The sequence below is a fragment of the Myxine glutinosa genome, chromosome 4 (genome assembly GCF_964187855.1).
Source record: "Myxine glutinosa chromosome 4, kmMyxGlut1.1, whole genome shotgun sequence".
Classification (NCBI taxonomy): Eukaryota; Metazoa; Chordata; class Myxini; order Myxiniformes; family Myxinidae; genus Myxine; species Myxine glutinosa.
Window position 1 is genome coordinate 217581030 of NC_136264.1, and position 26292 is coordinate 217607321.

General features: G+C 47.3%; 1 protein-coding gene across 9 annotated transcripts in view; it reads left to right on the plus strand.

Moving 5' to 3' along the window:
* Positions 1-26292, plus strand: part of LOC137425717 (amyloid beta precursor protein binding family B member 2) — a 156049-nt gene that overhangs the window by 45240 nt on the left and 84517 nt on the right. For all 9 annotated transcript variants that reach the window (XM_068114435.2, XM_068114439.2, XM_068114436.2 and 6 more), the window contains exons 3-4: positions 2759-3682; positions 13438-13721. In XM_068114435.2, the coding sequence (XP_067970536.2) occupies positions 2759-3682; positions 13438-13721 (1208 nt within the window). The remainder of the gene's footprint in view (positions 1-2758; positions 3683-13437; positions 13722-26292) is intronic.

Here is a 26292-nt window from a genome sequence, read left to right on the forward strand (position 1 = left end):
ATCAAAAATCGACTTTTCTAAATTTCGTGACCTTGTGACCTTGACCTTTGGACGAAAATGAAAAATCGAGCTCCGTGGGGCTGGACACATGACATTGGCCTCGCCAAATACCGAAACCCCTGTCAGATTCCACCAACTCCCTCGGAGAAGATGTAGCTTGAACTCGATTACCCCCTAATAAGACATCTTTTTCGGGCGTCGCTCCGCCCACAATGGGCGCAATATGCCCACTCTAGGCAGGACACAACTAGATCATGATGTCAACCTCCCACCCAAGTTTCATCAAGATCGGATGATATCATCGGGTAGTTATGCTGCGGACAGACAGACAGACAGACAGACACACAGACAGACAGACACACACCCATGACGAATATAGTGGTCACTCTGTTTGATAACTCGTGAATCAATTAGGTTAGAGGGGAAGGAGACCAGACAGGGAAATAGGTAAGATTTGCATCTGGGGTGGTGGGGGGCGGGGGTTGGGGGAGGGGGGATAGTAACTGAGGATGGTAAGTATGAGGCAGAGGTGCGGGGGAGGATTCAGGTAGATGTGAATGTGTGTAGGAGGGTGGAGTGTGTAAGGGCAGACAAAGATTTCAAGGAGATTGAAAGGAAAGATTCTGATGTGTGTAACGCCACTATAATTGGCCGAACAAAGGAGTGTGAAGTTCGGCAACGCAAGTAGGTATACAAGAGCTTCATGTTGCTGCTGCTGCTGCTGTTGTTGTCGGGGTTCTTAAAAAAAAAAAAAAAAACCACCTTTAGAGGCCATTTTTCCCCGCAAGCGGGGGTTGGCCTTTTTCGGGAACCATGGTTGTTGTTGTTTTTCGGTCCCCTTTTTGAAGCAATGTTTTACGGCCGGATGCCCTTCCTGACGCCAACCCTTTTTGCCGCCTTTAACGACAAACAGGGAATTACCAGTGAACTGGTCCTCAATTAGCCGACCTCGGAAGGATGACAGGCTAAGTCAACCCCCCTGGCGTTAATTCAGCGATCGACCGGGATTCGAACCCAGGATCCTAGGATCCTAAGCTGACACCCTAGCCGCTAGTCCAACACCAGGGTTCTTGTGTCGGGGTTCTTGTGGGTCGATTTTTGAAATGTGCACCCATTGGTCGGACATCTGCCGGACCACACTCACATTTGTCGCTTGACTCCACGGTTGTATTGGGATGTTATCAAACCAGATCATTGCCGTCATCTGTCCACTTCTGGATTCGTGGCAGGTTCGTATCGAGTAGAGTTAATTTCAAAATCTTAATTTTATTGAAGAATTTTTGAAACCTCCTACCTACCTTACATCTGCTGGGACCCCAAAACGTTCCACAGGAGGTTTGGCGGGGCGAGCCCCAAAACTGAGGGAGTAGTTTGGGGACAGACAGCCAGACTCTCCTGTTTTATAATATAGATTATATATATACACACACAACATGGCCAAAAGTATGTGGACGCCCGAACATCACACCTGTATGTGCTCGTCAAACTTCTCATTCCAAAATAATGGGCAGTAATATGGAGATGGTGGCCCCCCTTTGCTGCTATAACAGCCGCCACTCTTCTGGGAAGGCTTTCCACAACATGTTGGAACATTGCTGCGGGGATTTGCTTCCATTCAGCAGCCACAAGAGCATTAGTGAGGTCGGGCACTGATGTTGGGCGATTAGGCCTGGCTCGCGGTTGGCATTTGAATTCATCCTAAAGGTGTTCAATGGGGTTGAGATCAGGGCTCTGTGTAGGCCAGTCAAGTTCTTACACACCGATCTCGACAAACCATTTCTGTATGGACCTCGCTTTGTGCACGGGGGCATTGTCATGCTGAAACAGGAAAGGGCCTTCCGCAAACTGTTACCACAAAGTTGGAAGCACACAATCGTCTACAATGTCATTGTATGCTGTAGTGTTAAGATTTCCCTTCACTGGAACTAAGGGGCCTAGGGACATCGGGAGATCTGTGGGAGTGAGAGGGCCTCGGGGAGGTGGCATGGGAAGGGGCGGGGTGAGGGTGGGAGAGGTAAAAAAAACACATGGACACTGCTAGGACTTCCAGGATAGAAGTTGGTATTTCAAAAAGTGGATCTGGGGTGAATTAATGGGGGTAGAAAAGATCAAGGTTTTGGATGGGGGAAGACAAGAGATGGTGGTGAACAGCTGTTTTAAAGACCTGGAGGGAGGAGTGGGATTGAAGAGAGTGAGGGAGTTTGTTCCAGAGGCGGGAGAAAAGAGGAGTGAAGGTGAGCAGAGGGTCTTGATTTTGGCAATTTCACCAGAAGAGGGTTGCTGGCAGATATTGTTTTTGTAGATTTTGATCTTCAGATTTGAATTTGCGATTTGCATTTTTTGCAGATTTTGCAGATATTGTGCAGATCTTGTTTCCACCTTTGAAGTGTTTCACCCACCTTCCGACACTGCTAGCACCGATGCTGGCCAATCAGTGCACCTAACTCAATTGGCCTTAGATATCTGCAACTGATTTATTTTCCTTCACGAGGCATTCAATCACTGCACGTTGACAAAACAATATGTTGTTGACAGCCATTTTGTCACAATGGACCAGTGGTGTGCATATCCTGAGCCTGTGTAGTGGATATAATAGATGGATATATGTCGCTAAGAATCCATGTTCTCCTATATTTGGTACAAACGTTTGGAGTCAACTGATGCTCATGACTTTTAGTGTGGCCCAAATACAAAGTAATGATATTTTTATTTAAAGTTAGAACTTGCAGAGACTATTTCTTTATTTTCATTTTGACAGTTGACGCAGCCTCAAGCGCCATGGCCACAGCAGTGAGGACCGGAGCACCTTCAGGAGAATTGGGTGTTGGGAATGGATTGCCATTGGCCGTGAATGGTACTACCCACCCACCCTTTACACTGCGGCTACGCACTTCTCACAATGCCCAGCTGGACGCTGATATGCGGCGCGTGCCAGACACTCCATCCGACGCATCAACACCACCCAAGAATCGTAAGACATATGCCCTTACTAGTCTTCAGACTGCCATGGGCCTGGAAAGTGCTGAGGGTGGAGACAGTGCTGGAGGTGCGGTTGATTTTGATCCCAACAGTAGCAACAACAATCGAGCACTCCCGGAGGTGGTTGAGGTGACAAACACCAAGTTGTTAAAGAATGGTAAAAACCAGTTACGGAAGGCGGGAGACTGGATAGATAGTGTAGGAACCCAGCTAACAAATGAGGTCACTGCACCAGAAGTGGTCATGGAGGAAAGGGCCGTACACGCTCATGTATGTGATAGCAATCGTGATGCCTCCAGCCGCAGCAATGGAAACATGAGGCTAGAGAAGTGTGAGGGCAAGGACTGCAGTCCAGCTGTCATGGTTGGGGATCCTTCCAAAGTAGAATGCAAAGCTCGTAGTTTTTTAGGCTATTATGCTGACCTTGAGGCATGTTATGCTCGTGCTGCCATGAAGAAAACCTCTAACGTTGATAAAGAATTGTGTGAACCAATAGGACCCCAATTATTGCATGACAACTTTGTAACGATGGAACCACCTCGACTGTCAGAAGCAGCAAACGCCAGTGCTGATGAAGAGAGACTCGTCAGACGTCCTGTGGTTTTTGAGCAACAGGCTGTGCCGAGAATGTTGAGTGACGATGATCTCAGTTGGACAACGCTGTCCCAAGAAAGTGCTTCTCTCACATCACCTGATGATTCTGGTAAGCCAAATTATATTAAAGCAAAATATTGCACAATTTGAATTTTGCATGCTTTTGCAGTTTAATTTTTCAATGTCATCTTCTAATTTTTATATCAATGTTTCATAATCAGATAAATGGGCTGACATGATGGCCTACAGGTCTAGCCTGGGTTTGAATCCCGACCCAGCTATAAACCGTCATCCCGGTGTTTCACAAAACAGGCTGATTCATCAATGTGTGTGCTTTCCCTAGTTTGACCGTTAAACTTGAGTCCTGTCTACCGACATTAGTTGGGGGATGACAAAGATTGCATGATGTCCTTCATGAAGAGTAGGCAAGCTATCGCCTGCACCGTGGCCAATTACCCAATTCGTGCCCTAACCAGCAGAGGGCGTTATTCCATCAGCAGCACAGCCGTGCCTTCATACAATGATGCAACCCTGCAGCCTTGTGCTCCATACGAACGAAGAACAACCAGGAAGATAACCATTTGTATATCACCTTGACTGTAATAACATCGGCATACAGTCGTGGGCGAAAATATTGACACCCTTGCACTTTTTTCATATAACCCTAAAAATAACTTTCAAAGAAGAAAAGAAAAAATTTCTCCAAAAATAAGTTGAAATTGACCAAAGTATTTGGTCTCCACAATTCTCTGTTTCACTGTTAATTTTACCGAACCTTTGTTTTTGATTCAGAACTTAATATATCCTTTCAAATCAGAAAATAAAAAGAAATGGCATTAACAAAATTATTGGCACCTTCGATTTAATATTTGGTAGCACCCACAGCCTTTGGACAAAATAACTGCAGTCAAGCACTTCCTATAGCCATGAATGAGCTTCCTACTCCTCTCTACTGGCAGTTTGGCCCACTCTTCTTGTGCAAACTGCTCCAGTTCTCCCAGATTGAAAGGGTGCCTTCTCCCAACTGCTGTTTTCAGATCTCCCCACAGGTGTTCAATGGGATTTAGATCTGGACTCATTGTTGGCCACTTCAGAGCAGTCTACAGTTTTGTCTTGAACCATTCCTGGGTGCTTTTTGAAGTGTGCTTAGGGGCATTGTCCTGCTGCAAGACCCATGACCTTCGACGGAGACCCAGCTTTCTTACACTGGGTTGAGCATTGCACTCCAAAATGCCATGGTAATCTCCTGATTTCATGATGCCATGCACACAATCAAGGCACCCAATGCCAGAGGCAGCACAGCAACCCCAAAACATCACTGAACCTCCTCCATGTTTGACTGTGGGGAAGGTGTTCTTTTCTTTGAAGGCTCCATTTTGTTTTCTGTAAACCTAGAGATGTGCTTTACCAAAAAGTTCTGCTTTGGTCTCATCTGTCCACAGGACATTTTGTTTTCTGTAAACATAGAGATGATGTGCGTTATGAAAAAGCGCTACTTTGGTCTCATCTGTCCACAGGACATTTTGTTTTCTGTAAACATAGAGATGATGTGCTTTACGAAAAAGCTCTACTTTGGTCTCATCTGTCCACAGGACATTTTGTTTTCTGTAAACATAGAGATGATGTGCTTTACCAAAAAGCTCTACTTTGGTCTCATCTGTCCACAGGACATTTTGTTTTCTGTAAACATAGAGATGATGTTCTTCACCAAAAAGCTCTACTTTGGTCTCATCTGTCCACAGGACATTTTGTTTTCTGTAAACATAGAGATGATGTTCTTTACCAAAAAGCTCTGCTTTGGTCTCATCTGTCCACAGGACATTTTCCCAGAAGGATTTTGGCTTGTTCAGGTGCGTTTTCGCAAACTCCAGTCAGGCTTTCTCAGCAGTGGTGTCCTCCTGGGTCTCCTACCATAGAACCGCTTTCACTGATTTGGCGACGGATGGTGCGAGTTGAAACTGTCGTACCTTGTGTCTGAAGGTCAGCTTGAATCTGTTTGGCAGTTGATTGAGGTGCTTTCTCCACCATTTTAACAATCCTTCGCTGCAATCTTCGATCAAGGTTTCTCTTGCCGCCACATTCAGGGAGGTTGGCTGCCGTGCCATGGGCCTTAAACCTACTGATAACATTGCGTATGGTGGGCACAGGAACATCAAGGTCTCTGAAGATGGATTCGTAGCCTTGTAGCCTTGAGATTGTCCATGCTTGACTACAATCTTGTGTCTGACCTCCTCAAACAATTCTCTGGTTTTCCTTCTTTTCTCCGTGCTCATTACGGTACACACGGTGAAAAAACAGCAGAATGACTCCTTTTCTCAATTCAAACTGGTTGAATGAGTGATATTTTATATTGCAGGCACCTGCAATTCACCACAGGTGAGTTCAATTCCAAAGTAAAGGAGAATCACCTGCTTGAAATCTAATTATTTCTAACAACTTCTTAAAGGTTCCAATAATATTGTCTGGGCCATTTTAGGATTTCTGTGTGGAATAAGATAAGATAAGATAAGACCTTTTTTGTTTTGTTCCACTGCAAACAAAAAAATACAAATGTGAACACCAAAATATTTATTAATTTCAACAATTTTCTGGAAGAAATGGTGCATTATTTGAAAAAAAAAGTGCAAGGGTGCCAATATTTTTGGAATATTTTTCACGTGTTGAATATTTTCCATGTGGTATGATGGTTTTGAATATTTTTAATCTGGGTGTTTTGCATCGAACTTTGCTCTACACAAAAACAAGGCTACGTGAGAACTCGAGTGTTTTTGTGCACACCTTGAAATGTATTGGTTTAGATTTGACCATGAGTTTAAGTTAAAACGCTTATTGCTGATGCGTTGCCTGCAGAGACCGCTGCATATGCAGAGAAGAGAAGAGAAGAGAATAATTCAATCACATGTTCCATGGTCACACAGCTATCTTTCCCATAAGAGTCCATTATGCCTGGACTATGGCAAACTATATCATTTTACCTCCATATCACTCTCAAATGTATGCACGTAGTATGGTAAATGTAGCCACAGTACAAGCACACGGGGCTGTTGGCTGCGGTTAGCATCATTTGCTCGGGGCTTGGCAGTGCCACTCGTGCTGTGCCAGGGTGCCACCGACAGCTTGCCTGCTCTTTGGGAAGGAAACAATGGGATATTTAATGTACAACTAATTCCAGCAGAAGGGACACCCAATGTAAGGTCCATCTGAACGACGGCACATATGTTGATAAATAGCCTTCCATACGAAACACCAGAATGGTAGTTTATATCTGGTCTGAGGTTCAAACTCAGGCTAGACAGCTCAAGGTGAGTGTGCGTACATCGAGGCTATCATTCCCGACCCTATTATGGAGGGAGGATGAGAGGGGGCAGCGTGTGGTTGTGACATATTTGCTGATGCAGGGCCACCTGTACTTTCAGGATAACATTTGTAATCTCACCAAGTTGTGAGCGCTAATTCGTTTACATTTCGTTGAAAGCCACCGTGTAATCTTTAATGGCCACCAACTAATGCTATCGGATGGATTCCTAAGTTAATTTCCATGTGATTTTCAGCACATCCATTAATGCCACACTGTTCGAGTTAAGCGAAGTATCCACCTGCATTTTATTTTTTACCAAGTGGGGTGGGGTTAGGTTTAGGGTTAGCCTACCCTAACCCTAACAACAAACTGGGGTGGGGGTTCACGATTCATGGACCAAACTGTGAAGTCTTGTTGTTTTCAAAGTTTTGTTCCGAGGTCTCTTTTAAAGATCATCAGTCATCACTGACCTCCGACAGCTTCCAACTACAGTTTGTGTTAATATTCCCAAGGATCGTTTTAAACATTTTTTGTGAGGTCCTTCTTTATCATTCCCATTGCTCCAATTATCACTTGTACAATTTCGACACTTCAGCTTCCAGGATCTGTGTGTGCGTGCGTATTCCTCTGCCTTGTATTACCTCCGCCACCAAAGGTGGATGGACGTTGTGTTTTCACCCCTGTCGTTTTGTTACTTGGCCAAAATTTTTTGGTTTGACCAGTATGTTGATCACTCGTAGCCTTGTGTGTTTGTTTGTGTGTGTTTGGTACTTGTCCAAAAATTATTTTTTTTTGCACGTTTGTTGATCACTCTGGCTTGTGTGTGTGTGTGTATGTGAGTTTGTCTGTCCGCTCACTTATACTTGCCTGCAGGTCACAATTTTAAACCGATCTTCACGAAACTTCACCAAATGGTAGAGTTCGTGGTCCAACAAAATCCTATATATTTTTGATGTCAAAAGGTCAACATAGGCCCAATTACTAAAATTGTTTCTAAAATTCGATCAACTTTCGATCTATTTTCTTTCTAAAATTCCGATCAAGAAATTCAATCGATTTCTAAAATAATCCGATTAACTGAATTTGAAGACGATTTGCATATCAGGTCACATAATGCAACCACCAATTATTTGTGAGGTCTAAAGGATGCGCTACCGAGTGCCATTCCACTTTGTTCTCTTTTGCCAAGTGTCACTCTCCGAATGATTTTTTTTGTGTTTGTTTGTCTGTCCGCTCACTTATACTTGCTGACAGGTCACAATTTTAAACCGATCTTCAGGAAACTTCACCAAATGGTAGAGTTCACGGTCTGACAAAATCCTATATATTTTTGAGGTCAAAAGGTCAAAATCTCAACATAGGCCAAAGGTCAACCACTTTTTTCAAATTTCTAAAATCCTCAATTTTCATCCGATTGACTTGAAATTTGAATAGGATTTTCATAACAGCTAACTGAATTCAACCACCAACTATTTTGCAGATCAACATAGGCCAAAAGGCCAACTTTTCTCAAATTTCTAAAATCCTCTTTTCATCCGACTGACTTCAAAATTTGAATAGGATTAACACAGCGAACTGAATTCAACCACCAAGTATCTTGGAGATCAACATAGGCCAAAAGGTCAACATAGGCCAAAAGGTCAACCACTTTTTTCAAATTTGTAAAATCCTCAATTTTAATCCGATTTAATTTAAATTTGAATAGGATTTTCATTTTGGCTAACTGAATTCAACCACCAACTATTTTTGAGGTCAACGTAGGCCAAAAGGTCAACATTGGCCAAATTTCCAAAATTGACAATTTTCATCCGATTAACTTAATTTGAAGAAGATTTGCATATCAGGTCACATAATTCAACCACCAATTATTTGTGAAGTCAAAAGGATGCTCTACGGAGTGCCATTCTACTTTGTTCTCTTTTTCCATGTGTCGCTCAATGAGCGATTTTTTTATTTGTCTGTCCACTTACTTATACATGCCTACATGTTACAATTTTAAACCGATCCTCACGAAACTTCACCAAATGGTAGAGTTCGTGGTCTGACAAAATCCCATATATTTTTAAGGTCAAAAGGTCAACATAAGCCTAAGGTCAACCGCTTTTTTTCAAATTTCTAAAATCCTCAATTTTCATCCGATTAACTTGAAATTTGAATAGGATTTTCATATCGGCTAACTGAATTCAACCACCAACTATTTTTGAGATCAACATAGCCAAAGGTCAACCACGTTTTTTTCAAATTTCTAAAATCCTCAATTTTCATCCGATTCACTTGAAATTTGAATAGGTTTTGCATATCAGTTTACTGAAACCAACCACCAACTATTTTTGAGGATAGCATAGGCCAAATTTCTAAAATTGTCAATTTTCATCCGATTAACTTAAAATTTGAAGACTATTTGCTTGTCAGGTCACAGAATCCAACCACCAATTATTTGTGAGGTAAAAAGGATGCTTTACTGAGTGCCATTTTACTTTGTTATCTATTGCCAAGTGTTGCTCTATATGAGTGATTTTTCATTTGTCTGTCTGTCCGTTTGTGAACAAGATATCTTAAAAAGTTGTGGACAGATTCAGACTAAATTTGCAGAGATGTAGTGTATGTGACAAGCCTGGTGTTGGCTTAACGGTTACGGTGCAGGCTTGGGATCCTAGGATCCTGAGTTCGAATCCCTGTCGATCGCTGAATTAACGTCAGGGGGGTTGACTCAGCCTGTCATCCTTCCGAGTTTGGCAAATTGAGTACCAGCTTGCTGTGATGAATGATCCTGGTGTGTACCCCGATTTAGAATAGGTACACCGTATCCCTGCGCAACGAACCCTAACAACCCTAACAACCCCTGCTCTAGCGGGGAAAAATGGCCTTAAAACGATCATTCATTCATTCATTGTAGTGTTATGTGACAACGACGAAATGATTAGATTTTGGTGAAGATCCGGATCCGGCTACTATAATTTTTAAAGTGATTCTTCACCATTGGGAATGAATGAATGATCGTTTTAAGGACATTTTCCCCGCCAGAGCAGGGGTTAGCCTTGCGGGCCCCATGACAATCATGGTTCCCTGTTTGAGGCAATGTTTTTATGGCCGGATGCCCTTCCTGGTGCCTTATCGGACACGGGGATATGGTTGCGGGGATATGATATAGAAAATCTTCACCATTGGGAGTTCGGGGCAAAAACGATACATAGCAGGATATCGAAAAAAGGTATGGACCGATTTGGACGAAGCTTGTTGGACAGGTTGGGTGTGTGACAAGGAAGAATCTATTCAATTTTGGTGAAGATCCGGATCCGGATCCAGCTAGTAGAATTTTTTAAGTGATTCATTCATTCATTCTTCACCATTGGGGGATGGGGCCAAAAACGATACATAGCAGGATATCTCAAAACGTGTGGACGGATTTGGACGAAACTTGGTGGGCAGGTTGCGTGTGTGACAAGAACGATTCGATTTTGGTGAAGATCTGAATATTGATTCGTGTGTGACAATTATTTAATTCTATAAGACTTAAGTGATTCTTCACCATTGGGAGGTAGGGCCAAAAACGATATTTAGCAGGATATCTCAAAAAGTTGTGGACGGATGATTTTGATAAAATGTGATTCTGTGTTGTGATTTTCTGGTCTACTCTTGGATACAAAACGTAAACTGTTCACCTGGCGGAGGTAAGCTCTCTACTGTGTGCCGTTCTAGTTGCTTATATTCTAATTTGCACTGTAACACGTGTTAGCAGAATCAAGTGTGCTCACACAGAAACACATTGACTAACTTTTCCACTGGAGGGCACCACTAGCTGGGGCCCTGATTTTATCTTACAAGCATGTGGGCTCAGCAAGTTGTCAGATGTCAGTTTGCCTGCAGGGTTGACTGTGAACAGTTTATTTTCTCTTGGTCAAATGAAACTTCATATACAATGGATATGTTCATTTTGGTGTGGTTTATAAAGTGTACTAGTTTTTTGACAAATCAAGAACAGTGGTGCTTGATTGAACGGTGGTTCCTTTTCCAAGACGTGATATCAGAATGGATATTGATATGATATAGAAAATTAGTAATTTATTCACACCCCATTTTTCCCATTTTTCATAACACTTCAGGATGATGTTATCGTAATTGTTATTTGCATTATTATCTGGTACATGTATGTTTTAATAATGGGTGGGGAGGGGTGGCAAAAGGGTGAGGAGGGGAGGTGGCAAAAGGGTGAGGAGGGGAGGAAGGGGAAGGGGAGGAAGTGGAAAGGAGTGGGGGAGGGGATAGGAGTGGGGGAGGGGATAGGAGTGGGGGAGGGGATAGGAGTGGGGGAGGGGATAGGAGTGGGGGAGGGGATAGGAGTGGGGGAGGGGATACAAGTGGTGGAGGGAATAGGGGTGGGAAAGAGAGAGAGGGATAGGGGAATGAGAGGGGTGGGGGAGAGAGGGGAAGGGATGGTGAAAAGAGGGGTGTAGCGGTGGGGGAGAGGATAGGGGGAAGGCGAGGGAGGGAGAGAGGAAGAGAGAGGGGAGGGGGAAGGAGAGTGAGGGGAGGGAGAGAGAGGAATGGTGGGGAAGGGACAGGTGGAGGGGAGAAGAGAGAAGGAAGAGGGACGGGAGAAAGAAGGGGTGAGGGGTGGAGAAGAGGGAGGGATGGGGGATAGCAAACTAACTGTCTTTTTCAAACAGCACGGTACATTTTAAGAGAGATTATAACATGGGCTTCCCTTGAGGGATGCGACTCGACCTGCAGTTGGCACCATGGCACTCACCGCTTCCCCTCCCTCATCCCACCCACGCCCCTGCCTTCCACTCAAAGTTGAGTAACAAAGTCGTCATAATTATTTAAGCAAAATGGCAAATAAAGCAAATGGGAAGGTAAGATGATGGTGAATCCGCAGTGTACTATTACCAAGCAGGTTGTAGAGCGCTTGCCAAGCGCCTCAAGCACTCAAGCAAGCACCTCCAACGAAACTGTCGGGATGCCCAGAGTGTCCAACAATGTCCGACTTAGACAAATTAACACTTTTTTAGGAGTTGAAACTGCTGCTAAGGTCAATTCCGCAGTTAAAAATTTGAAATTCCGTTCAGGTGAAGAGATTATCGAGCTTATTGCATGTTAGTTGTAAAATGTGTGCATAAATTAAATAAAGGTACGAACACTGGCGTTTATAAGCATTGTGCTGTATAAAGGAATACAGCGATTCATAGATATGAAGATCAGCTATATTACCATTTGTAGATATGAAGCTTTTTATTGTACAAAAACTGACCTGTTCTGAGGCGAGGCATACTTGAGCTGAGCAGACAAAATGGCGGAATTTAGACCCCAAGCTGAGCGAGCTGAACCCCGGCTGCCCAAAGGTTGTTTTTTTTTTTAGTGTAAATGATCTTTAAAAGGGGTGCTTTAACACACCCAAACACCCACTTTTCATTCGTTTACTCTCTTTGTGGTTCGTGAAGTATGCATGGAAAGTTTGGGGCTGCTAGGTTTCATGGTTTTGGAGTTATGGAGGAGACGGACTGACGGACACACACTCACTCTCTTTTATTATTACAAATATCTGTTATGTAGAATGTGAAGTCCATAAATGAATAGATTTACATCCTTGTGCTGTTGATATGACAAAACACCTTTTCCAATGAGACAATTTAATTTTCTTTGATTCCTTCATGTTGAAAGTTGGGTCCATCATGATTGTGGGTTTGAACAAATTGGTTTCATGTTGAGTAATTTCTGTTCAGACATGCCATGTCAAGCTAGCCAAGCTGTTCTATGAGTCTGAGATGTTTTTATTTATTTAAAGGAGTGAAAAAGTCGAAGCTCTTGTTTGCATGAGCCTCAAACTCTGTTTTCGAAAAGTCTTATCCTCCAACGATTACACATTTTGTGTAATTTGTGTAATAAATAATTTGTGTAATTGATCAAACAACAGGTAATACTAGAACAGCACTCGGTGGAGGGCATACCTCCGCCAGGCTGAACAGTTTATGGTTTGTATGCCACTGATGGGCCGGATCTTGATTTGGACCTGAACCAAAATCGAATCGCCTTGTTCTTGTCACCGAACCAACTCGATCCACCAAGTTTAGTCATAACTCGTCCATAACTCAAATATCAGGTTATTTACCGCTTTTCGCCCTATCTCTCTGGTGAAGAATCGCTTAAAAATTTAATAATTCTTGGATCCGAATCCATATTCAAAACTTCACCAAAAACAAATCGATTCGGTCTTGTCACACACCCAATCGGTCCACCAAGTTTGATCCAAATGTTTTGAGATATCGTGCTATGTATCGGTTTTGGCCCTATCTCTCAATGGTGAAGAATCACTTAAGAAATTCTCGTAGCCGGATCCGCATCTGGATCGTCACCAAAATCGAATCATTTCGTCCTTGTCACATAAGCTACCTCTCTGCCAAATTTCGTCGGAATCCGTCCGCAACTTTTAGAGATATCTTGTTCACAAACGCAGACAGGGGTGAAAACACAACCTCCATCCACCTTAGGTGCTGCAGGTAATAATAATCTTTTGTGGTTCTTTTGGTTCTGGTTCACTTTTTTGGTATTTTCTTCCATATGCCCAGATGCACTTTGGACTGAACCATCGTTTGATTCTGATCCAGACCTGCCTCCTGGCTGGAAAAAAGTTAGTGATGCATCTGGAACATACTACTGGCATGTTCCTACGGGGACAACACAGTGGGAGCATCCCGAACCATGCGATGCACCGGCAGCACCACGGTCCACAGACCTGGTAGGCAGTGTCGACCTCCACAACGAGTCACCCGGCAGCACAGACAAGGACGTCTGCTCGGTGGAATCGTCTCCAGCAGATACACCCGATGATTTTGCTGGCGATACGGCATCAGTAAGCCTTCATTTTTTTTACTTCTGTGTGAACCCTCAAAAAAAATACACAGTGATCTCAGGCTCATGGAGGAAGTTGTATATATATTACGTGCAGGCCAGGGATATGAGGAGACGTCGATGTATGTTTAAATGAAGTATGAGGATGTTGGTGGGACAACGGATAAACGTTTAGTCTATGGGATTTAAACTTTGAGTCCCAGCATCATGAGCAAGGTAACCAAGTGAGAATGTCAAACAGTCCAACTAAGAATCCAATTTTCTTTATTTAATTTTATCGGGAAACTTTTATTTGATGGCAATTTCTTGATGTTGGTGTTCAGATAATATATTATGATTACGTTGAAAGGGTTAATCGTACTAAAATACGCAATTTGATGTCTGTCTGTCTGTCTGACCAGGATACATTCGGTCGTTACTTATCCAATCTCAACCAAACTTGACAGGATGACTAAGGGTCACGCAATTGAGGTTGTAGTGAATTTATTTTCCTCCTTCGCCAAACACCGTGTTATCGTTTATAAATAGCTTATCGTGGTGTTTCAGGTTAAACCACAAAAAATATGATGAACCACAAACACGTATGATTACCTTTTGAAATAGTCACTACTGCTGTTTAACACTAAACTAAAAGAGGAAGCCCGGCGTGTGATCAGTTACCAAGCAGCTGTCTAGCGTTTGCTGAGCCAGGGGTTCCTTATCAACGCTGTTAAATGGAGTGCTTGCTTGTTCAGCTTGATCTAATAGGCTTGTTATTGTCACCTGAGCAACTCGTCCACCTACTTTTGTTATAAGCCGTCCACAATCTTTTGAGATATCATGCTATGTATCGTTTTTGTCCCCATCATTAAATGGTGAAGAATCACTGAAGAATTAAAAAATTATTGTATACAGATCCGTATTCGGATCTTCACCAAAATCGATTCGATTCTTCCTTGTCAGACACACAACCTGCCCATCAAGTTTGATCTGAATCCGTCCATAATTTTTTGAGATTTTTTGTTTTTTATGTTGAAGGCCTCATCCTCATCACTATATAGTCCCCATCAAGGCCAGGCCTTAAATTTAAATAAAAGAGAAGAAAAGTGAATGATGACAAGTGTATGATGTTTGTTTGCGAGAAAGACAGATTGAAGCGAGGCCCAGTAACTATAGTTTAAGAGAGACCGGAAGTAAGACCAGCAATCCTGACACGGAGAGTGTAAGAAGTTTCCGGGCACCACTTTAACGCTCCTAAGTCTGAACGGTAGTACTACCCTGAGCGGTGGCTGTCTACAACCTACTACTACCTAAAAAAAACAAGTCCAACTGGAGGGGTGTTTTTTTATTTTAGGAGACACGATCCCCTTCCTGGATCGCTGTTGGCTCCCGAAGGGAGCTCATCCACCCTTTAACAGGTATTGACAGGCACCTTTATTAGGCACCTGTTCAAACATCTACTGTAGTCTATATACCCCACGGTGGTTAATAACACGACCCTTCCTGCCACTTCCGTGGAGTTCTTGCAAAGCATTTTTTGTGACATTTTTCCAAAGCCGCTTCTCATTACAAAAGTAACAAAAAAGAGCAATCAGAGATTGCAGACCCTCGGCAGGACGTGTTTTTAGTGGTTTTCAAGGCTTTTGTGTTAAAACAAATATGGCGGCTGAGCCACCTGACTGATGAAGTCATCATTATTATTTCTCCACCAATTTATCCATAGATGCTCAAGAAATTTCATCTTGATCGGATGAAGTTTCATACTTGTCGAATTATGACGTTAAAGCGCGGCGTTACGCGCGCTGCTTGTGAGCAAGGAGGAAACGGACAAGCGGTAACATACAAACGTCTTTATTGTAAGACTACACTGTAACACTGAACTTCTCCGGGCTGGTCGCCCGGGGTATATCATGAGGCCACGCCTACCCCTCGGGCGTGGCCACCGCCCACTTGGTGCGTGGAATGATGTCACCACGCCAGTGGGCTTTTGTGTCCGCCACACGCGCCCCCCCAGAATTCCCGCGCACCTGGAGGGCCAGTTTGCGGGGCAGACGAATGACCCGGCCGAAGCGCCCCCTGGCGATCGGCGGCGTCCGGGGTGCAGGGATACCAGGTGGGATGCCCCTGGCTGCCCCTGGGATGGGTGCAGGACCGCGGGGCGCCGTGGCGGCGGGGCTGGGCGGTGCCGGGGGTCCGCCCGCAGGAGGGCGGCCCCGACGTGGGGGTCGGGCCACTGGCGGTGGATGGTCCACATCGAGGTGGGCCGGCTTGAGGCGGTCCACCGAAACGCGGTCAGGAGTACCGCCGATGTCCAGGGTGAAGTGCTTCGCCCCGGTCTCCAGCACGCGGAAAGGCCCGTCGTACGGGGGCCGCAGTGGTGTCCGATGGGCATCGTGGCGGACGAAGACGTACTCCGCCGTGCGAAGCTCCGGGGCGACGTGCGTCGGTGGGTGTCCGTGGCATGCCGTTGGCACCGGGGCGAACCTCTGGGCGGTCTCTTGCAGAGCGGAGCGCTGCTGTGCCGCGGACCATGGTGCCGTGGAGTCGGGGAGGAACTCGCCCGGCACCCGCAGCGGTTGCCCGAAGACCAACTCCACCGCGGATGCGCGCAGGTCCTCCTTGGGCGCCGTCCGGAGGCCCAGCAGAACCCAGGGGAGCCTGTCGACCCAGCCGCCGTCGCGGAGGGTGGCCCGGAGCGCGGCCTTCAATGAGCGGTGAAATCGCTCACACAGGCCGTTAGCCTGGGGGTGGTAGGCCGTGGTTCGGTGCAGCCGGACCCCGAGCCCCTGCGCAACCGCCCCCCAGAGCTCCGAGGTGAACTGGGGGCCGCGGTCGGATGAGATGTCTGAGGGGGCGCCGAACCGGGCGACCCAGGTGGCGATGAAAGCCTGCGCGACATCGGCCGCCGTTGTCGACGCCAAGGGCACGGCCTCCGGCCACCGGGTGGTGCGGTCCACCATGGTGAGGACGTGGGTGAAACCCCGCGAGGGGGGCAGAGGTCCCACCAGGTCCACGTGGACGTGGTCAAACCGGCGTTCCGGCACCGTGAACGGGGCCAACGGGGCCAACGGGGCCTGGGTGTGCCGGTGCACCTTGGCGCGCTGGCACGCGAGGCATGTCCTGGCCCAGCCGCGGACGGCCTTCCGGAGGCCATGCCAGACGAACTTGTCGGCGATCAGCCTTTGGGAGGCCCTCGCGCCCGGGTGGGACAGGCCGTGGATGGCGTCAAACACCTGGCGCTGCCAGCCCGCGGGCACAATGGGGCGAGGACGCCCGAGGGAGACGTCGCACAAGAGGGCCGCGCCCGCGCCGTCGAACGGCACCTCGGTGACGCGGAGGCCCGTGACGGCGGTCCGCAAGGCCTGGACGTCGGGGTCAGCGGCCTGGTCCGCTGCCATCCGGGCATAGTCGATGCCGAGGTGGACTGCGTGGGCGACGGCCCGGGAAAGGCAATCCGCCACCGGGTTGTCCTTCCCCGCGACGTGCTGGATGTCCGTCGTGTACTCGGACACGGCCGAGAGGTGACGCTGCTGCCCGGCCGACCACGGCTCGGTGACCTTGCCCATCGCGAAGATCAGCGGCTTGTGGTCGACGAAGGCAGTGAACGCCCGGCCCTCGAGCAGATGGCGGAAGTGCCTGACCGCCAAGTGAAGTCCGAGCAACTCGCGGTCGAAGGTACTGTAACGGCGTTCGGGCGGGCGAAGCTGCCGGCTAAAGAACGCCAGCGGTTGCCAAGCTCCACGCACCCATTGCTCGTGCACCGCGCCCACTGCGTAGTCCGAGGCATCGGTGGTGAGGGCGATCGGTGCATCGGGCGCCGGGTGCGCGAGCATGGTGGCGTTAGCCAAGGCGAGCTTCGCGCCCGTGAACGCCGTGTCCATCTGCTCGGTCCAGGTAACGTCGCCTTTGCCCGGCTTACCTCGGAGAGCTTCGTGCAGGGGGCGCAGGAGCTGGGCGATACGGGGCAGGAACCGATGGTAAAAGTTCACCATGCCCAGGAACTCCTGCAGCCCTCTGATCGTGCGGGGGCGCGGAAACCCCTTCACCGCCTCCACCTTGGCCGGCAGGGGGACGGCTCCGTGCCTGGTGACACGGTGCCCCAGAAAATCGATTGTGGCGGCGCCGAACCGGCACTTTGCGGGGTTCACAATCAGGCCATGCTGGCCCAGGCGTTCGAAGAGCGTGCGGAGGTGGCGTAGGTGCTCTTCGCGGGACGCGCTGGCGACGAGGATATCGTCCAGGTAGACGTAGACAAAATCCAAGTCGCGCAGGACGCTGTCCATCAGTCGCTGGAACGCCTGAGCCGCATTCTTCAGACCGAAGGGCATGCGCAGGAACTCGAAGAGTCCGAATGGCGTGATGACCGCCGTCTTCGGGACGTCCTCCGGCCTGACGGGGACCTGATGGTAGCCGCGTATGAGGTCCACCTTCGAGAAGAAGGACCTGCCCGCCAAACGGGCGGAAAAGTCCTGAATGTGGGGGACGGGGTAGCGGTCGGGAGTCGTGGCGTCATTGAGACGGCGATAGTCCCCGCACGGTCGCCATCCCCCGCCGGGCTTCGGCACGATGTGCAGCGGCGACGCCCAAGCGCTCTCTGAGCGCCGAACGATGCCGAGTCGCTCCAGGGTAGCGAACCCCGCTTTTGCCACCGCCAGCTTCGTCGGCTCGAGGCGGCGTGCCCGGGCGTAGACCGGTGGCCCGACGGTGGGGATGTGATGGGCCACCCCGTGCTTGACGGCCCCCGCCGAGAAGGTGGGCCGCGTGAGGGCCGGGAAGCCGGCGAGGAGGCGGGTGAATGCGTCCGCTGCCGGAAGCGTACAGACCAACGTGGCCGGAACCGAATCGTTCGGCAAGCCGCTTGGCAAGCCGCTCGTTGAGCTGGGCAACGCACATGCGAGCGAGCTGAACGTCTCGGCCTGGACAAGCCGTCTGCGCTTGACGTCGACCAGGAGTCCATTAGCGCACAGGAAGTCCGCGCCAAGCAGTGCCATGGGCACGTCGGCGGTGACGAACGTCCATCGGAAAACCTGCCCTCCAAACCGCAGAGAGAGGCAGCGTTTTCCGTACGTACGGATGGGCGTCCCGTTCGCGGCAAGCAGCGCGGGGCCCCCACCCGCGGCGTGCTTGTCTGACGTGCCGGCGGGAATGACACTCACCTGTGCTCCCGTGTCGCACAGGTAACGGCGCCCGGAGAAGGTGTCCGTTATGAACAGCAGGCTGCTCGAACGGCCGGCGCTCATCGCCACAATTGAGCGCCGGCCCGGGCGTTTCCCGACCCGTTGAAGGAGCACGGCGGATGACACCGCCGAGCTTCGTGGCCGAACTTGGCGTGGAACCAGCACCAGGTGGTGGAGCTGGAGGAGCGCGGCTGGCTCCGCCAGGCCGGTGGAGTCGACGGGTTTCCACGCGGTGGCGGTTTTCGCCGCGGCGGTGGGCGGGGCGTGGCGGTGTTCACGAGGTGCGTATCAGCATGCTGCTGAAACTCAGCGTGCTGTAGAAGATGATGCTGTGGAACAGCAGCGTCGAAGGCCGTGACGGCCACGCCAACGCTCGCCCGCGTGTCCGAAGCGGCGAAGTACTTGTCCGCCTCGGCCGCCAATGCTCGGGGTTCCGTTAGCCCGGTCCCGGCCAACGCGAGGCGAACCTGCGCTGGAAGTTGGCGACGGAAAAGCGCCCGGAATAGCGAACCGGGGGCTTCGTCGCCCATCAGTGACAGCATATGGTCCATTCGGACCGACGGGCACGTCTCACCGAGCTCGGGGAGATCCAGGAGGCGGTCGGCCCGTGCGTCGTCCGTGAGGCTGAACGTGGCTAGGAGTAGCCGCTTGAGTGCCTCGTACTTGTGGCCGTCCGGTGGGTGGCGAAGGACGGACACAACTCGAGCGGCCGTGCCGGGCCCGAGGGAGGCGACGACATGGCAGTAGCGCAGGTCGTCGTTGGTGAGGCGCCGAAGCTGAAATTGGGCTTCGGCTTGAACGAACCAGACCTCGGCCTGGGCCTCCCAAAATTCGGGAAGTTTAATCGCCATTGACTTGTCGTTGCGTGTGGAAGGATCGCTACGGCAGATCCAACGTCGAGGGTCACCAGTAAAGCGCGGCGTTACGCGCGCTGCTTGTGAGCAAGGAGGAAACGGACAAGCGGTAACATACAAACGTCTTTATTGTAAGACTACACTGTAACACTGAACTTCTCCGGGCTGGTCGCCCGGGGTATATCATGAGGCCACGCCTACCCCTCGGGCGTGGCCACCGCCCACTTGGTGCGTGGAATGATGTCACCACGCCAGTGGGCTTTTGTGTCCGCCACAACGTCATAATGGAGGAACCGATGACATCATCATTAACATATGCTATTCCCCATGGAGAGGTCTTTACAATGAACCATGTCTCAATTTTTTCTATGCAGCGCTTTCGGGAATATAGAGGTGCAAAGTTTTTCTGTTTTTCCAAGATGGCACCCGTACCACGTGACCTATGACGTCAGGCCTGGTATTTTAAGTTTGGCGTTTTTGCGAGATGTTTTCTGATTATCTCTTTATTAATCACTCATTGGGTGCATTTCCTGTCGATGTTGTTTTTTCTTTTCTAAGTGTCATTTCCAGTCTGCTTCCTTGTGTTCTCTTTCGTCTTCATCTATCCTTTTCCAGAATTTTCCCAGATCCTCTTTTTTTAGGGGGAGTTGCCACATTTTGTTTGTTTCCTGAGTTCTCTGTATAATTTTTTTCGGGTTGTTTTCAAACTCTTAATTTTGCTTTATTCTCTTGGCCTCATAATAGTTTTTATTTTCCCTGTTAACTGTTGTATTTGGAGCTTATTTTGGTCGGCTAATGGTTCTAGCCCATGTATTTATTTTTTATTTGTCTGATTCTTTTCTTGAACTTTGGACTTCTGTTTCCCTTCTTGAATTGTTATATTTGTCCCGTTTCCTTCCTCACTTGTTCTCTCTGCTTTTCCAGTCTGTTTCCATGGTGGTATTTTGTTTCTGGTCAGATTATCAGGTCTATCTTTTGTACATCACTCCTTTCCTATTCCATCTCCAGGCGCTGCATGAAGTAATCGCCGGGCCCCCTTCAGTTCATTCCCCTGCCCCCTTTGGTGCCCGGCGATGACGCGCGCTGAAAGGGAGTACTCAGTTTACACTCCGATTGTTTGTTTTCTTTCTTTTTCTTTCTTGTTACTTGCAAAATCGAAGATTTTTCAAGTATATTTGTCGGTTGCGTTTGTTATTCTGTCTGTCTGTCTTTGTTTGTTTGTTTGACACTCGCCTACAGGTCACAATTCTAAACCGATCGTCACGAAACTTCACCAAGATGTACAGGTCGTCACTTATGAGAAGCCTATTGATTTTGAGGTCAAAGGTCATCTGGAGGTCAAATTCTAAAATCGCCATTTTTCATCTGATTGATTTGAAAATTGAACAGCATTTGTATATTGAGTCAATAAATTGGGAAACCAACAAGTTTTGAGGTCAGTGTCAAAGGTCAACTCAAGGTCAAACCTCCAAAATCATCAATTTTCATTTGAAAAATTGTCACTTTTCATCCTATTGACCTGAGCTTTGATCAAAGTTGTCAACTTTAATCTTGATGAAATGGACATTTTGATGGATCAATGGCAACCTTTTGGGGGGGGGGGGGGGGTGGGGGTGGATTTTGCAAGTATAGTGCTCTGCATAACGTCTTCTTGTTTCTTTGTCCGGGCGATATCTCAGTCATCAAGGTCGAGGCTCGTGAAAGAGCTAACATTAATCACACAAAAAATCAAACGGACACATAAAACATAATATGGGGAGCAGTAGACAAGATTGGGAGAGAAGGGGAAGCACACAAACACAACATTTGAGAACAGGGACATCGGGAGATCTGTGGGAGAGAGAGGGCTTGGGGGGAGGAGGCGTGGGAAGGGGGCGGGGGGTGGGAGAAGTATAAAACACAAGGACTCTGCAAGGACTTCCAGGAAAGAATTCGGTATTTCAAAAAAGTGGATCTGGGGTGAATTAGCGGGGATCAAGGTTTTGGATGGGGGAAGATAAGAGATGGTGGTGAACAGCTGTTTTAAAGACCTGGAGGGAGGAGTGGGATTGAAGAGAGTGAGGGAGTTTGTTCCAGAGGCAGGAGAAAACAGGAGTGAAGGTGAGCAGAGAGTCTTGATTTTGGCAGTTTAACCATAAGAGGGTTGCTGGCAGATCTTGTGCGACCTGCAGGAATATTTGGGGGACAGAGCCCAGAGAGAGCTGGGGGAGCAAGGCCGGAGAGGAGTCGGTAGAAGACAGAAAGACCACCAACCTACCTGTGGTGAGTAAGTGAAAGGCCCTCGGAGTTAGATTCCAATGATTCTGAAAGCTTTGGTTTCAACAGCGTGAGGCCGAGCTAGGTGTGAGGCAGGAGCGCCGGCCCAGAGGGGAAACAGTATTCCATTGAGCTGCGCATGAAAGCCTTGTATGTGATGAGGAGCTCAGGTGTGCCAAGGAAGGACTTCGCACGGCGGAGGATGCCCAGTTGACAACTGGCTTTGGAGGCCAGATTGGAAATATGGTTTTCCCAGGAAAGATCATGGCAGATACTGAGACCCAAAAGCTTGAGATACGGAACTTATTGGAGAGGATTGTTGATAAAGTAGATGCTAGGGTTGTCCAATCGGTCTTTTTGGAGAGACATAGTGAGAGTGTGAGATTTGTCAGGATTGAAAGACATGTTCCACTTGTTTGACCAGTCTGTGATTTTGTCCAGGTCTGCAGAGAGTGAGGAGGCTGCAGACTGCCGATCTGAGGGATGAGGAATAGAGCGGCAGAGAGTGGAGTAATTTTTTGTTGTTTCATCAATTTATTGATTAGTTACTTAATTGTTATCAATTAATTAAGTACTTATTTATTTCCTTTCTCATCTGGGCAATATCTCATGCACCTTTTGAGCTATGAAGCTGTTATTTGGACATGACATTGACCAAGTGTTGTGGCTATCAAGGATATTGTTACGGATCTCAAACGTCGGCTCTCCCCTTATCAGGGGGGGGGGGGGGGGGGTTAATCCCCTTGTCCTTCTATCTTGCCGACGCGAGTCCTGGAAGTTATACGTTCCTTCCGGTCGCTATTAAATCGGGTTATTGGTCGATTTAGTCCTAATACCTATTTGCTAACACCGACCGTGAAGCAAGGAAATAACCTCCGCCCGAACCACGGCGTTAGTGGACACGCCGAGCGAAGCGAGCCGCGATTCGGGCCGTTAACAAGGACTAAACCCGATTCTAAGCGGTTGCGATCGTGCCACGCTTACCCAATGAGAGAAAAGACTGATGCGATCGGATGGAGAGGAAACCAAGAAAATAGGAAGAACATAGCAATTTATTACCAATTTACAGAAAGAAGAGGAAACATAAGAAATGTACAAGATAGGAAGAGGAAGAAGAAGCACACAGTGTCACACACACAGTCTCACACAGCCTTAAACAGTCTTATCTTATTCCCTGGACTCGGGCCCGTTCGCTCTCTGACTCGGTCGCAGACACAGACTCACGCGGGGATGGAGATGGTCGGTTGAGGGTCCGGCGATGGCGTCCACCTCGTCCGGTCCCCGACTCGTTCCGAGCAGATGGATGAAGAACAGCAAGCAGGCTCCACGTGGCGTTGGCGCGAGTGGACAATTATAATGCGGGGCGAATGGTCGGGCTGGGCTCTGGCGGTTACACTGGCGGCTGCGTATGTAAACAGAATAGGTGCTAACAATGCGCGTTTCTCATATGAGTCCTTTCAGCTGCGCCCCCTCAAGTTATTTGGTTCAACACTCCGGTTTATAACTCAAGTCCTGTAACAATGCCAACGCTGCAGTCCTCCGGTAAGTCCTGTCAATACCACTCTTTCTCATAAGTCCTTTCAATGCGCTCTCTCCCAATAAGTCCTATCAATGCACGCTTCCAATAAGAGTCCTCTGGTAAGTCCTTCTCAATGCGCATTTCCAACCAGTCCTGTAAAAGGGCTTTGTGCTCACGCTTTTATAAGTGAACCAGCAATCGCTCCACCAGCCCAAAAGGCACGCCTATCAGGCGATCTTACTTCAGCCCTGGTTGGCTGGTCATCGCTTACCGGCCCCGCCCTGATGGTGGGTTGACGTGGCCACACCTCCATTCCTGTGCTCCGCCTCCTTTGTCGGGCTTTACCTCATGGCTTATGGCGGCGTTGAGCGAGCTCACGGGCAGCGAAGGCTGCTGGCAAGGCGCGTAACAATTGGGAGGGCCGTGGGGTACAGACAGGAGGGCGTGCTTAATGGCGTCGCTTGGAGAGGGAGGCTGCCAAAATGGATGGAATGGGGCCTACTCCTTATTTGATTGACACAACGCAGATTCAACTATTGGAAACATGGCCTTATCTATACACATACTAATGAAATAACTGAAGTCCTATGGTGACCTACGTATTGCTTGTGGCCTATCTATGGGGCCTATCTACCTTTAACCCTTTAATGATGTCATATTTACAAGAGTGTGGGTTCTCAAAACCGCAACAATATATTTGATTTATTGATTAATCAATTAATCGGTTAATTATTTATTTATTAATCAATGAATCATTTATTAATTTATTTATTCGATTCATAATTTAATTTATTTTAAGAAGTTGCAGCTTCGGAGGAAGCACTGGTGGTTTAGGTATTCTGTCAGCCAATTGATTAAGAAATTAATTATTCTACGATTATTATTTCTTGATTTTAATTCCACAATTAATCAATCTATTGTGCACCTCTGCCTCCCAATACCGTCTCTACGTGCTGCATGGCGGCATTGCTGGGTGTTGAAGGCGTGCATGTGCACAGGCAAAAATGGCGTCATTTCCCCATTTTCGCAGAGTGGGTGGGGCGTGGAGGGGAGATGGGGGGAGCGGGGACATTTTGTTTATTTATTTAGCATGGGGGAGGTGTATTTTGAATATATCTAAACGTGCTTGAAGTTGTTTGCCTGTTATTTTCTCTTGGACATACAGTGCTGCTGCAAAACTCTCGTCATTAATTTCTCTCGGATTAGGTGATTTTGGGAGCATCTTAGCAACTGCTTGTTTTATTCTCATTATTTACATCTTCAGTTGTTTGTTGTTCTTTATTCGGTGGAGTTGTTGTCTTTGCCTGTGTGATATTATTACTTTTATTAGCCAGCTCCCCCTCCAGTCTATGCTGTTCATTGTCAACCTCGTCTTCCTCTTTTTTATTCTGTTGTCCATTATTCACCTCCTCGTTGTGATCTGTCTTTGTTGCTCTTATTTGTTTTATTTGTAAAGGTGCGATTTGAGCTGAGTTAGTAACTTTGAGTTGTTGTTTTTCTCGGGGTGTTACCACAGCATTTCCTTTTGTCAATCTTTGATCCCGTTGTGGAGTTTCCAATTTTGTTTCCTGATTCAATTCTCCAATCTGTGTTGCCCAATCACCGTCTCTGATATTGTGATGAAACTTGAAATCCCATCAGCTTCTCCTCTCCTCTCTTGCTGTTCTATTTCCTGCATAGCATCGGTATGTTCTGTCAGTTGCTCCTTTTCTTTGGGAGTTATCCCTGTTGTATATTTAAAGGAGTTTGGTATATTCCTTCGCTCTTATTTCATAACGGGTTGCTTCAACTTTCAGTCATTCCCATACTCAATCCAACTTGGACCCTTGAAATAATATTAAGCAGAACGATTGTCAATACAATCTATCCAATATATTATTCAACATAATGAAAAGTTTTCATTTCATCCTGAAAGAAGACCATTTAAGATATTTTGCCACTTCAAAGCCCTACCATAAAGGGGAGTCAAAAGGTTTTTTTGGGCGGTTGTTTTCCTCATCAAAAATGCTTTTGGCCAAAAACATGACTTCTGTTCCAAGGTGCAGGTAAACTCGTGCCATCACTGGGGAATGTGAGACACTTGATATAAAATTACAAATTGTTAACATCTGCGCATCCCAAGCTGTAACTCATCTGAATTGATCATTCTTTCATCGTTTGGGGCGTTAGACTCTTCCCCCCTGTCCATTTCTTTTTGTGAAAAAAGGGACACAGAGGTACCAGTACTGTAAATACCCGCTCACTCCGGGAGTGAAATGTGGTGTCGGTACAGCTCTCCCTCGGGCAGGGTACATGGTTAAACCACTTGCAATGTTTCACGTGTACAGGCAAAAATCGCGTCATTTCCCCATCTTCGTGGAGGTGTGTTGGGGAGTTATCTTGTCCAATGACCTGACTCTGGAGACCGTAAGCACGTTTGCAAAATTTGTTGGAGATCGCCCAAACTGTTTTCGATTCCATAAGGTTTGGCCAAATCCACATACTGCACAGAGAATTGCTGCATTTTATGATGTGTAATGTGTCTTGAAATTAAATTTGCGTTTTTCCTTTTTAGTCCAATCAAAATATGAAAAAAAGGGGTCAATCCAAAACAAATTGCAACAGAATCCATTTTACCTGCATTTAATTTGGAATAGCTCACAAAACAACATATTAAAAGTATAGGAAAATCGAAGTTGTGGAACAGTGCCTAATTTGCAGAAATTCAAAATGGCCACCATTCAAACTACTTTTGCCTATATCTCGGGATCTGAGACTCGTGGAGACTTAATTCTGGTGTCCATACCC